At 41.5% G+C, this 14,695-nt stretch overlaps 1 protein-coding gene across 4 annotated transcripts in view; it reads right to left on the bottom strand.

The window, feature by feature from the left end:
* Positions 1–7,507: 7,507 nt before the first annotated feature.
* STRBP (spermatid perinuclear RNA binding protein) overlaps positions 7,508–14,695 on the bottom strand; it is a 52,529-nt gene continuing 45,341 nt past the window's right edge. For 3 of the 4 annotated variants that reach the window (XM_080630534.1, XM_080630533.1, XM_080630532.1), the window contains 5 exons: positions 13,048–13,182; positions 12,590–12,730; positions 11,748–11,871; positions 10,378–10,422; positions 7,508–7,955 (listed from right to left, as the gene is read on the bottom strand). In XM_080630534.1, coding sequence (XP_080486660.1) covers positions 7,879–7,955; positions 10,378–10,422; positions 11,748–11,871; positions 12,590–12,730; positions 13,048–13,182 — 522 coding nt within the window. In that variant the 3' untranslated portion in view covers positions 7,508–7,878. Of the gene's footprint in view, positions 7,956–9,935; positions 10,423–11,747; positions 11,872–12,589; positions 12,731–13,047; positions 13,183–14,695 lie in introns of those variants that run through there. The other variant, XM_080630531.1, reaches the window with a different exon arrangement.

Consider the following 14,695-nt stretch of genomic DNA (forward strand, 5'->3'; position numbering starts at 1 on the left):
TTTTCTGTTTCCTAATACTGAAAGGAACTTGTGGTCAGGGCAATTTTTCTCAGTAGTTCAATGAAAGAAAAAAAAAGCTTCAAATAATGTTAAATTTGTACACTTTCCCCCAATTAAGTTCTTTCAGTGGCTAGAGGGCACAGTCTTTATTGAGTGAGACACACTTTAAATCTTTTTTTCCTGCCAGAAGGCGAGTATTCTCAAAGAAAGACTCCTAGTCTCCAGAGATCAGAGATACCAGAGTAGTTTTCACAGATCTTTGTAAATGAGTAGAAATAGTCCCTTGGCACATGAGTAAGTTGAAATATTTATAGGAAAACTTGTTTCTCTGAAGCTTTTGATTAAAGGTTTTTAAGAATCTAAAACCAGTTATTTACTGGGGTGTTAGAAGGTGATCAGAAAGGCAGTGAAGGAGAACAGTGTTCACAGAAGCAGAGGTATTTAGCTGCAGTGGAAGTCACAGTAGCAGGTTTAGAGCACATTAAGTGGGAGCCATGACAATTGCTGAATCATCTCATTAGCTCACATTGGCTACATGACAGCAAATTAGACAGATTAGGAGCCACCTACCCAGGCACTAAATTGCCTTTGTGAGGGATGGATTGTGCACTGTGTCCAACAGAATTCACTTGGGCAACAGGGGCTGCATGTTATACATTCCCTTCATGAGTACAGGCTGGCCTCCCTCCATCCAGCTGGCACAATGCCCAGGAATTGGGTCACCATGTTCCAGCTCCTGAATGTGTGCTTAAGACAGTAAGAGAAAGGGCATGATGGCAGGAAGGATCACGTACCATGCTTTCAGCTAGCCAAGCTCTCCAAAGCAATCTGGTTGCCTTTAAAACCTTATGTAGATACAAACGTGCCTGGAGAAATCTCGTAGGGCAAAGTGAGATTAAAGTCCTATTTTATCAAGTACCTTATTTCTTCAAAATTCATGGTTGCATCTGGGAAGATGACACACTGGGAAGGAAACTGCTGAGGTATGGTTAGCAGCACACAGTACTTCAGCATTCCCATCTGTAAAGACTGCTGTTTAAAACTCAAGTTTTGACCCTGCAGCTGGTGAAATAGAGGTGCCAACTCCTTGCAGAACTGTGCACTTTTGGAGAGGAGCTACCAGCTGACGTGTAACCTGTGTATAATAGCACTAGGTGTCTTCTCAAGTTATGTGCTAATTCCTAAACAGTACGTCTATCTAGCTTTCACCTATTTCAAAACAAAGGAAAAGACTGCTTCTAGAATATATGACCTCAAAACAAGGTCATACCAATGCGGCTCTCACACCAGTGCTACAACTATATAAGAACTCAGCTGGGATTAAATTCTCTGGTGGGAAGATGGGCCTGTGAGACCTGCTGTCCAGCTGGGGCACTTCAGACCCCATCAGACAGTGCAGCAGGCTGGTTCTACACACATCTCCACACATGTGGTCCATGAAACACAAACTGGTAGAAAGAGAAACCATGTACCTGCCTGACTGTGGGTTTTCTATGCAAGCATGGCTAATGGCAAACAAATGCTACCGTAACAGTGGAACAGGCTGTATTTCATCTCCCTGTTGTGTAAACAACCTCACTGTCCTCAGTGTTAACAGAGCAGACCACTGAAACTCACAATTGTTCTTCCAAAGTCAGTGGAAATGCCATTCACTTCCAGTACAGACAATACATTAAACAGGTCAATTCTTTATTGTACATCTCTGGCTTCTTTTCATCCTTCAAGTGCCAGACACCATCTCTCAAAATACATGCTATCATCTGGCTAGCTAAAACTAGAGTTAAGGTGGGCAGTGTACAGGCACAGACTTTCCCTGCTGTCCTATTTATATATGTACTAATTGAAAGGAACTTTTCCAGAACTCTTTAACATGAATCAGAAATTCAAACTATAAAATAGCATTTCTGCTTCACTGAGAAGGTGCTACAAAATAGGCAGTGACACTAGCAGCTGCACCAAGCATACAGAACCAGGTTTACATATTTGCCTGTTGGGTACATCCAGATATACAGGGCTTAGTAGCCATAAACCAGACCTCTCATCTCACAGAAAAGGCACTTCAGACCATGCTTCTGTGAGAAGGCTTCAAAAAGGAAACTTGTAAGTATTACGCAAAAGAAAGGAGTTCTGGTTCTGCCTTAGCAAAACAGTGCTTATTGCAATATTGATCAAGCAGACGTTACCCAAATTACTCATCCGATAATAGCTTGGTATTTCAGTTAGATTAAAACCTGCTGTCAGAATTTAACTGCTCTCTCCCATGCCAACAATCTCTTTGGCACTTGTGGAGCCTGCATCCATGACACTTCAATATGGGAATGTTTTGCTCAAGTTCCATTTTCAGTGAGACAGGTTCCAAGGAAATCCTGCACCTTAGGAGCTTATCACTGATTCCAAGAGAACATACAACAAAGTGAGAATTTGAAAGCAGCAGAGCGGAATGCTTTGGACTGTAAGAGCTAAAAGGGTGATGACAGAAAAATACAGAAATTCACAGTCAAAGCAGTTCTGATGGAAACCAATACAAATGGATTAAGCTGCCAAGTACAAGCCACAAAGAAGCAGATCAAATAAGAGCCAGCAAGACATTTTAATAATCAGTCCTTGAACTGGACAGTGCTTGTCAGACTGACATCAGTTAAGCTACGAAAGGAATACTCGAGAGAAGTTCATTATAATGCACCTTAACATTGCCCTGATGCATCTAAACTCCTGTCTGCTGAAGGAGCTGGAGCAGCCTGCTGCTCCATAATCAGGACAGCTTAGCCTGACAGGCTGGAAGAATGGGCTGAATTTTAAGTGAGCTTCAGCCCAAGACCCAGGTTTGCACCTTGAAGATAACAGCAGATGAAAACCTGCCCCACAGAGTGGGAAGGACATTCTGATGGCTCATCAACTGCAGCTGCAAATGTAACCAAATGGTGATGTGGTCCCATGGGTGCCAACACATGGGCCACCTGCAAGGTCAGGTTTCTGCCCACAGCAGCAAAGCTAACAATATTTAACAGCTACTTTCTATATCAGCTTATGAATTCTATCCAGACATACCCTGAGTTATGGATAACCTACACATGCAGTTATTTAGTGAATCTGATGTTTCAATAATGAAATGAAATACAATTTATTTTTGCTGTTACATTTTGATGCAAAACAAGACGCTTTGGGCCTGATAACTACTACGTATTTTATACCAAATGTTTTCCTGTTTTATATCAGTATAAACTGCGATCAGTTGGGTGTTTCAGGTGCTTTCATCTCTGAACTGAGACCCTAAAATGCTAATGCAGCATCACCAACTCCCTCCCTTTTGCTTTTATATTAAACCATTTTTATATAAAAAAAGTTGTTTCCAGCAACTTCAGGTACTGCAGTGGTGCAGCACTGCACTGTGCAACTTTGCATAACAGAAGGTTATATAAAGGCAAATTAAAAAACAGTATTTTAAAACTACTGTAAAACACATAGAGTGTGCACCATATAGGTCATAATCCAAACCCATTTTAATCCAAGTAAAATACTTGTTAAAACATTTATTACAGAACTGAACACAGTTATTTATGGATGGCTGTATCCTGATTTCTAGCTTTAGAACCACGGCTCAGCAAATGATTCATGCCGAGTGCAATCACCGCCTGCCTGCCTTCCTCTCCTCCCACTGCGCCCACAGGAGGAAAGCAAACCTGGCTGCTTCATGGATTAATTTGGCCTAATGTCATTTGATCTCTGCAGATTTTAAGTGCAGTATCATCAAAGTCTTTCATTCTTTATTTGGAGGTTAGCTCTAATAGTTTAGGGAATTAATTGCTCTCCTTGTTAGTTAGATAGTATCACACATGCCGCTTCTCATTTTCATTCCACATACCTATAACCAGGGGGCGGATTCAGTGCAGGCCATGGCCATGGCTTTGGTACCTACCCAGTGTTTTCCACAGGTATGCAAGGAATGCAGTGCCTGACACAGCAGTATCAATACAGCTTTTTATGCTACACAAGAGAAAAATACTTGAAGGAGAACAGTCTGTTGATAAAATCAAACAATTTTTTAAAAGTAATAAGTAATATTTTCTTTTCTAACTAAGTGGGAGTACTTGAAGTGGCCTTGAAAAAGACAAAGTTGGCATTCAGACCTAGGTATTACCTGTTCAAACATTTAGTTAAACAAGACATAATAAACACGTGCCATATACAAGATTGTCACAGGTATAGGAGATTTTTAGGAAAAACAATAAAAAATATTCTTTAAGCTGAAAATAAAATCTCTTACCTTTATATCACGATCTCAGCTTAGAGTCACTACATTTCTGCTTATTTTATACAAGTGCATATGGCTATGAAGGTCCGGAGAGAATGAGAATAAAGTGGTATTAACCTGCTGAAAACTGCTTAGAAGTCTTAAGCTGCAATATATATATGTTCCAATACCATTTAAAAAACATTCACCTTTCAGTTATTGCTGATTCACAGTCCCAAAATATCAACATACAAATACTTAAGAGGAAAAAACCTCAGTAAATTTAGAGCAGAAGTTTTCTGAACTGGCTGTTTACCAGATACTGTATTTTCCTATCATTTGGTGATGATTTTAAGAGACACAAAAGCAACCCATTTGAAAGTCATGTTCAGGCCTACCCTTTTTGTGCCTCATATTAATGATGTGGGGAAGAGAGAGAGAGAATATATTATTTTAATTCGATTTTGGAAAAAATATATATTCTACTTTTTTCTCCTGCCTTTTTGCTACATTTCATGTCTGCTGACATGTGCAATGGTACAAAGCACTACTGCTGAAGAGTGCCCATTGCAAGTCCTTGTAGCAATTTTTATAGGAAACATGCAAATACAGTTGTAGTATTAAAATTCTGAAGTACTTCAGTAGCAAAAGCAAACGCAGGATTCTGCTTCAAGCAGGCACTCGGCAAGGTCTGTTCTTGGTTTGGTGTTTGGTTTCCCCCCCGACACACCAGTCTTTCCCTTCTAGTGTAAAGAGATACCCAGCAGTATATACACATCTATTGCTATGTACCCAAAGAAAGGACTGTGGCTTGGAGTAAGTATTGCTTTTCATTAAATGGAACAAAGTTCAAGAAGTGAGAAAAAACACTTTAAAAAAAAAAGGAAAAAAGCTCAGATTCCATGTCTGAAGTTGAGAAACCTCAAAACGAGCCACGTTTGTTCTTGCTTTTAAGACATGTACAAAATGCCATTTCGAGCCACACAACCTGATGGTTCTAGAAGTCAGAGAAGAAATCTTGAGGGCCCAAGTGAATAATAAAAGGTGCGATGCTGAGAGGCTGGCAATAGGGACTGTCAATGAAAAAACCACCTACAGTGGGAGAAGAGCAGAGAAGCAAAAACTCCACGTTAATTTCCAAGAGACTGGCTGAAGCTGAAGCTCCATTTAAATTTCTCTGCTCTTTCAGCTGCAAGTGGAATTTTCATTGTAAAATGGGCATTTTGAATTCTTTGAAGGTATTGAAACATCTACCACTTCCAAGGTTACCACTTTCTAAACAAAGAACTGACAGCTCATTCATATTTCAGTAAAGCAGAGAAATGTAAAATATGCAGCAAGGGGGCAAGTTTACAATGTGGTTAGTAACTCCCAACAAATGACAAAAAATAAAGAATGACTTCTATAAATCATCGGAAATGACTGCCATCATGTTGGAAAAGAGCATAGCGCCCTCCTTGTTTCTGAAATTGGAACAAGTCGTTTGGCTGATGACTGTTCATTGTATAGAATTGGTTCAGAGAAGATTTGGTTTGAAATTTAACAAATCTGGGGATTAAAAAAAAAAGGAAAAAAGAAACTACAAATGGTTGCCAATCAGGGGAACTCCAGAAGAGGGGTGGGGAAAAAAGAATGTGTGCACAGGAAAGATTCCTTTAATGAATATTTGATTAACAAAAATGGGCTCTTATCAGCCATGCTTTTTCTGCTCCGTGATGGCTTCCTTTCATCCATAGGCCAGCAAAGTACATGGTGATTTCTGAGCACTGCTCAATTTGACCGCGTCCCCCAAGCCCTGCTCCGTGTCAGCACTACCTGGGGCTGGTGGCACAACAGCTGCCACCACATGCCAATAGAGCTGCGTTTTTTATTAAAGTACCACCAACACCAAATGAAAGCGAGAGCTCCGGCAGAAGGAAACCCATTTCAGATACAGACCCGTTCCTCTGCACAAGTACTTCAGTTAATTCCCAGAAAAGCAGCTTGTTACACAAGCCGACCCTTAATGAGCTTTTCTACTATTTCTTTCCCTCTGACGGGGGTGTAGGGGAGAAGGAACTTTACACTGTTTTAAGCACTGCTCTTACACCCTCTTGATCTATAAAGCTCCCTCTGCCTCGGCAGCAGCATCTGTTAGAGAACCAGTGTGTGAAGGCATTCCTTAAAGGAGCATGAACTAAAGCAAACCTACGGAAAAGCAACGGGTGAGGCCTGAGAAGTGCAGCCAACAACGCTGCTGATGTTGTGGGGTGATACCTTAATAAAGACCACTCAAATCCCTCATTAGAGCCCACAGAGTTTATGCAGAACTCTACAACAGGTGGAGAGAGCCCGGAGCTGGCGCCTGTCCTGGAATTCCAGACAGGAACGCACACTCCTTGGTGGGAAGCGGAGTCTTTCGGTTTGAGCACCAACTCTTAGAAAGTACTGGCCTATGGCTGAAGTGTGTCACTTTTCACAGCAGCACTCAACAAGAACTGGGACAATTAAATAGCAAGTTTTCATGGGGACCTTGTTGCTGCTTTAGATTCTTGTAAATGTAAGGGGGAAAAGGAGAAGCCTTTGTTTTAATACAAGATTGACAACTAAAATGCTTTCTGTAGAAATGGTGGATGGAAAATCAAGGGTGGGCAGACAATCGTAAAGTGAAGAAGGCCACAAGAACAAGTGCAATTTGTTTTTTCTTTTTTTTTTTTCTTATTTTTTAAAAACCAGAAAAGAATGGAAAAAAAGCAGCTTTTGAGCTCTAAAGAACCTGATTGTAACATTATTGTTGTCCTTTCTCTGGGCAATACGGACTGAACTGTGTGTCCCTGGAATTACATACAAGAGTCCTTTTGTGGGAACTTCCTTTGTTTAGTGCTTGTTTCACAGAATGCGACCTAATGCAGAGACAGTCTGAGCTTAATTCCCTTTGTTCTGCTTGTTTTGCAGTGTGTGCAAGTGAAAAGCCTTCTAGGATAATTAAGACTGTGCCAGAAATCACAGTTAAAGTTTGCTGATTTAAAGATTATAAAGGAAACTCAGGTACTGATGCTTAACTATAAAAAAATAAGATAAAACAATATTTTAGCCCATATTTTACTAAGTTTATTACACACCATAATATTTACAAAGTTAAATGTTAACTGAAAAGTTGCTATTGTGTAGGTTTGGTTTGGTTTTTTTTATTCTATTTTTATTTTTTAAAGAACTCTGCCCTGCATTTAATAACCCTACCACAAGTACAGTCATTAACTGGATCTGTGTGACTGCATGAGGAAACAGGCAGTACTCTCGTGTTACAACAAAACAGTTTATTTGTGATCAGTGTTTTATATTCTATACATCCTTCACAAATTTAATTTTACATAATCGGATACTTCATTTAAAACGTAAGATTTAAGCTTCTAGTTTTTCCCTATAACAGAAGGCTGGTATAAGTTATTTGAAAATGAGGTAACATTTCACAGAACATTGTTTTTTCAAGTTTTAGAGAACTAAATTTGCATTTTGTTAAAATCAAAAAGTAGGAAAAAGATGTTTCTTTACAAATGACTTTGCTCAAGTATGTGTTCAAAGAAAACAGGATAAAAAGGCTTTTTTTCTTCTAACATTCTGTACTGTACTGTGTTGTTCAATCAGTGGGAATTAGCTTCTGCCATTTGCTAAAAGAATGAGTAGTGGGGAACAGGATAAGTTGGGAATTTCATAACTGGTAACAGAACCATTCTCTTGGGTAAACCTACAGAGAAAAGAAAGGGAGAGGACTCCAAATAAGTTCAGTGATCCAAGAAAGTCAGATAAGAGTGCACAATTGTGTTCTCATTAACCTTTTCCAGATCAGTCAATCAATGTGGTTTTAGGGTGCAGAGTCCCACAAACAGAAACACTTTGACACTGGCACTATTTCAAACAGATGGTTAGCTTAACCTTTGCTTTTGTCCTGGTGTTTGGTAATATTTAAGTACGCAATACTCTCAAAAGCAGAGCATGCAGTTGGACTTGAAGCTCTGCTTCATAATCGTTATGATAACTAAACTCTACTGTCTCCTCCTATGTTCTGAGCTAATATCAGAGGTCAGTTACAACTGCAGGTAATCTAGACAGGCACTGCTGTGTGTAAAAGCAAACTCACAGGGAAACTGTTCAGCAGTTCTGATAAGCATCCAGGTAGGTCAGCCAGAAATCAAGCACCTACAGTAAATGCTGCATCTGCTTCATTATTCTGCATTTCCTCTCCTGTATTGAAGTGGCAAATCTGGAAAGATTAATATCTGCCTGATTTCATGATTATTAGAGAGTTCTTGTGGCCTCGCAGACTTCTGCATAATTAAGTGGTGATTTGGTTTTTTAAATCTTGCCTATTTAAATTCTAGTATTTAACCTATGTGTCCATTTAGAAATCACAAAGCAGCAACAGCAGGTATTCCAGAGCACCAGATGATCAAAGTGAAGTTTCCCAACATGCAACAGCTTACAAAGGCAAAGAGACATGTTTACCTTACAGCCAAAAAGCATTATCCCAGGACTTCGCATCACAATCATAGGACATTAAAAACAGAAACTCTTTATGTGACAAATGGGGGCATTCAATTCCACAATGCTTTGAAGTCAGTGATATGTCACATATACACAGCTAGGTGATAAAAATCCAGCTCCCAAAATAGGCATCATGAGAAAAAACACAGAACAGAATGAATGAGAAAGGCACAAAAAGCTACAAGGACAGTTGGTAACAATTGTGTTCCTCTTACATCACTCTGTATAGCTGCTTGTAGAAACACACACATGCAGATAGACCTCATCTTAGCCCTAAATCATCTTACTCATTTTAGTAAGCCCTTTCATTTTTCCTTGAGAAACGTATATTGTGTAATGCAACACAAAAGAGAATACTGAGTGGGACAGCCCTGCTGTCAGCTGCTGTTGTGTCACAGCACTTGCCCAGCCCATAGGGCAGGAGGCCTACAAGTCAACTTCACTTTGGAAAGGAGAATTCCCCACTGTGATTGCAGCCCCTGGGGCTGCCCTTCCCTTCCCACTGCAGCGGTGTGCAGTAGGACCCATTGGTCCTAGACAAGCAAAGTGAACATTTTCAGTACAGCAGCAGCATTCCTCCCCTGTTTATAGCTCAGACCTCTAATAAAGTCAGGAAATCTATGTTTCAAAGTATTTTTAACTTTTATAATGCTATCAGGGGAGTTGGTGTTGCCCAAACTATACAAATTTGAGAGGAACCAGTACTCCAAATGCTACAAAAGCCAGAAAATTGATAGCAAATTGCAGGCTTAGTTTCCGATCTGAAAAACGCAGGCCTGGAAACGTCCTGGGCTTTCCCCAGTCCCTGCACAGGAGAGGGCTTGCTCCGTGTGCCAGGACATATCACTGACTCCAAACGGCTTTGCTCCCATTGCCACATAAACCTCATTCAAAGTAACCAAAAGGGCCGGTTAGACGTGTGCATTGTTAGTCCAGCATAAGAACAGCCAGTGGGGAGGGAGAAGCTGAGTTAAGAAAAACCCTTCCTCATAGCTCTCTGGTACAGTCTGGATGAAGCCAGTGCTTTGCCAGCCTAATATTGCTGTGGTGCTTCGTAGAAAGCATTGTGGTGAATAACCACATCCTAGCTTCCTTGTGACCTGATGGCTGACAGTACAAACTACACAGAACCCATTCTGCTTGTCCCAAGCAGCAGTGCGTTAGCCTGCAGGGGCATTGGGGTGGGTATATACACATAAACTTTATGGAGTTGACGGCATTAAGGGAGCTTTGTCCACAAGCCACTTACACTTGGGGACAAACATTTTGCCAGTGCTACTGTAATGCCATTTAGATAAACACAGGACAGAGATGCTGGAATAGGCCCTTCGGTAGTCTTTGAATGGAGCACAGATTGGCTGTAAAAAGTAAGAGAACTACTTCAATTTCAGTATGAAAGGGAACAGGCAATTAGAACAAGCAGTCCTTCCACAAATCAGGCAAAGCATAGGCAGAAAAGCTACTCCAACCAAAAAAGAACCACAAGGTTATGGCATAAAAGTGTTGTTGTTGTCATGGTTTTAAGAGCTTGAATCTCTTGGACTTTCTCCTTGGACTGCCACATTTGGACTGCCGCAACAGATTCAGTATCATTTCTAATGTGTTAATTACTGGGGTATACATACCGTAAGCTGGTGCGGCTGTACTGTACCCATATGGTGCTCCGTAGCCTGCAACACAAACACAGAAGGGGTGGGTTTCATTTCCTCCAATACCCGAAGATGATCAGTGTTTGCACACCCAACACACAGGGAAGGATCCCTACTGGGACATGAAGCAGGACCACAAAAAACCCAAGCACTGATACATATAAATATTGCTGAGAACACTCAAATCCTTCTGCATTGTGGCTTGAAGAACAAGCCTCCTCCTCATGACCTTCTTAAGCCTCAGCATCAGTTAAATGCTGTATTTTCCTTAGCACTGTCTTGCAGCTGAAGCCTTCAAGTCTGCCCTGTCAGAGCTGGCATGACCCAAACATCCCCTATTTGCTGATAAAAAAATACCCTAAACTACATATGCAGTCAAATGCAGGGAACAGCCATTTTCCTCAGCTTCCATTAGAAAATGCTCGATGCCTGAGGCCAGTACCACAGCACCTCAGGAAAGCTCCTGTGAATTCCAGTGAATTGTCATTTCTAACAGTAAGCTTCACAAAGGGCAGCTGAATACTTAGAGGCAAACCACAGCAGCCTTTTCTCCCAAAGAGCTAAGCATGACTGGAGTGAGACAAAAAGCAGGAGTGGTAGCATGAGTCTTGGTTACTGTATCTCAGTAGTTCCTGAAGGCTTTACAGGGTTTTTTTTCTCATGGGATTGCTTGTGTCCATCACGGAAAGCAAGAGATTTCTGAGAAAAACTGGGGATGAAGAGAAATAATCTGTGAAGGCCAAGGCCAATAAAAGCTTAACAACTCCAGCGACTGGGAAATTAAACTTCTTTCTGGAGTAATTCCATGCTGGCAAGAAGCATGCCCCTGGCAGGTTAAAGTGTCTCATAAATGACTCCTCAGGCAGAAAGACAGTTCCAAAAACAATGTTAACAGCCATTAAAAATGAATTACTGGGCTTTAATATTTATAATCATATGAACATACAGGAACAATGAAGGCGACGTGCTGTCGACTGTGCCAGGAAGCAAGTCTACCGAACAGCAGGGCTGTGCTATCAGTGCATGTGAACTGCCAAAGGGTACAATTAAGCTCATGCTGTAACCCAAAAACCTGAGCATGAGGAATGAAGTTTTAGTTTTCAGAAGCTACTGGAGTTGCTTTGACAAAGGAATCTCCAGCATCTCATTCTTAGAAAATCTGTGGTTCTTATTCCAAGTAAATGCAATGTCTAGATTCCCTTCACATGTCACCTACAAGCCTCAGACATGTAGAGTCACAAAGAGCAATGCACACTTTGGAGAGTAAGGGGAACCACAAAGGGAACATTTCATTAACATTTTCTTGTGTGTATCTTTTTTCATTGGCTGTCAGTGTCATGCCTTACCTGGTGTTATGTAGCCAGTAGCAGCAGCTGCTCCAACAAATGCTCCTCGTGTTAAAGCACCTCGTCCTCTGCCTCGAACAGCTTGGACTGCTGCAGAAACAGCTGTATTGACAACCCCTTTAGTCTGCTCAGAGTAATGAAAAAGAGCAATTCAGAAAGTGAAGGTGTTGCCAGAAATAGAAAAGCCACCTGCATTAAATCGCCACCTTTAAAAACATCTCTTTAAACATGCTCAATGCACCAGTCTTGCCAAAGGCAGAATGCAGACAGAAGAAGCACTGTCTTGAGAATCAGACTGACAGGAACCAAGTGAGCAGGTCCCTGCCTGCAGTGCCCAGCCCTGCACGCTGAGCCCAGCACATTCACTTCACTGAGAATGAGTGTTGCTTACCTCCAGCCTGGTCATGAACAAACACTGGTGGCTTCTGACCCTTTCTCTGTTTTGTCTCTGCTGTCTTCCCACTGCCTTACAAGGCCTTTACCTGGCTAGAAATGACCCTCCCTGAAATCTACGCATCTCATGTGATGCAGGAGATACTCTGGCCTGAAACACAAAAGACTTCCACATCCTCACTGAACTGCTGATCTTACTGTATCTCCCCTAGTTAATCAGCACCTCTCTTTCTTTGGGCCTCCTTTTAAACTCTGTTTCCCACAATATGGTTCTAACTATCAGATTATATTGTTACTCTACAATAATTATAGAAGAATAAAAATAGAAACCTTACACATGTGCATAAAACAAGAGACAAATCACTTGTTTCCTGTAGAAGTTCCCATATCATCAGACAACCCAGAGCTGTGATAGCAGAGTGGTCCCAAAATCAAATTACAGTTCTTACCTGAGGAATAATCTTCTTTTTCTTGTTGTTTGCTGCATTAGGCCCAGAAAACAGTTTTTCAAGTGCTGCTAATGCAGCACTTGCTTTTGCTACTTTCTTATTTGGGCCTGCGCCTCTGAACTTCTGCCCATCTACTTCTACCTGAAAATCAAGACATGGGTTTACGCCTAGTGTTTGTCCTTGGGAACATCATGATACACCCACCTGTGCCACCCATAAAGAACTCTCGTAAAAACAAAACAAAAATATCCTCAGTGTTTTAAATGACAGTTTCCACTGCTTCTAGATGATGAAGCTGATAAAGAACACTGAAGTGATCCTGTGAACCATTATATCGCACATATTGGGAACTTGGAAATGATAGCTGCAATTTTACTTCCCTCCTCCTCCTCATGTCAAGACATGATGTAGTTTGGGGCTGTCAGAATCCACCAACCCTGTAACTCTGCTTCACTCACCTCCATCACAAAGCGCTTGTCATGGCTTCCGCCTGTCTCGGAGATGAGCTCGTACTTCAGACCTCTTCTTTTTTCATTGAGCTCCATCACTGGGTTTTTGCCACTTGCTGTGAGTATAGGACCCTGAGTTCTTACCTAGAGAGACAGTTAACAGTGCTGCTTTAGACCCTTTATCTCCTTGAAGGGCAAACAAACATCTACAGCCTGGTGGCTGACAGTGCCACACGGCCACTTGGAGAAAGGCGGCATTATCACTGACAAGCCTCTCTGATAGTTTGTACTTCCCAACACGCAGCCCTAGGCCACTTCCCAGGTACAGAGCTGTATCAAAGGCAACACTGCCATGCCTTCAGTGTAACATCTGTGCTGCAACAGCAGATGGAGAGTCTCTTCTCTAAACAATGGCAGGGGGACAGACAATGCTGCAAAAGAAGCTACACCTCTCTATTTCTACTGTTGAGCTACTGTCCTCATGGCCTGGTCTGGTGTCCACACAAAGTTACACCAGCTGCACTTGGAATTCCAACCCTGAGAGCATCCAAAGCTGAAGCTGAGGCCACAGTTCCTTGGAATTGAAGGCTTTATCACTGAAAGGAGAGATCAGCCTTCCCAGCCTTGCACACAGCTCTGCTACTGGAGCTAATTCTGTCCTGGCACTACTGAGCTCAGACTGGAGAAGTCTCATCTCTTGGGTCACGTCTTTCAGCAGAAATATCTGTAGCTGTTTGGGAAGCGAGGAAGGTGAAGCTGCGATCTCAGTGCACTGGCATATCAGCCTGGATTAGAATGCACTCAGCTACAGATACAAATGACTGCTCAGTAAGGAAGAAGAAGATTAAGGGATCAAAGCACTGTTTGCCAAAGCAACTTCTTATTTTGGATAAAGAGCAAGAGTCCTAGTGCCAGGACCTGCCCTTTGAAAGTGAAATGTCTCAAACATAGAAACCCAAAGTCATGCAGCATGGGAAATACCTTAGTCATCTTGAAATATTACCCATTTTTGTGATAAAATCAAATGAATTTTAAATGAAAATTAACAGGGAAGTTTGTGGAGTATAAAATACCCCCATTTCCTTTCCCTGGATATGTCTCAGTGAAGCAAATACGTCTGTGAATTGACTGCACGCCATGTGGAAATGAGGTGGCTTCCAACTGAAGAAATTCATGTTTTAACATCTTGACAAGTATTCGAAGAACAGAACAATTACCTGTATTTACAGCACAACCTTCCCTCTGCTTAGGTCTCAGATTTCTTAACACCTCCTAATGAATTTTTCTACTTTCATTGGTCTTCGTGTGTATCAGTTTAAAACACTCTGTAAATACACCTTTTTGACAACCCCTCTATTGCAAAATGGAAATCGTGACATTTGCATCACTACAGCCCAAAGGCAATAGGCAGGATGGAGCCACCCCAGTCACCAGAACATACATAAACTAACTACAAGAGACAACACCTGCCTTCAAGAATTTCTGGTTTTAGGAGGTCAGGATTGCTACATCCCCCTTAAACGTGAGGAAAGGAGGCACAAAGATTGGTTATTTGTCTACAGTGACACAAAGCCACTGGCAGATTTGAGCCTGGAAACTCTTATTAATTCCTCACCCACAACCCTAAACAAAACGCCATCCTCATATGGGAGCAGAG

The sequence above is a fragment of the Psittacula echo genome, assembly GCF_963264785.1.
Source record: "Psittacula echo genome assembly, chromosome: 16".
Taxonomy (NCBI): domain Eukaryota; kingdom Metazoa; phylum Chordata; class Aves; order Psittaciformes; family Psittacidae; genus Psittacula; species Psittacula echo.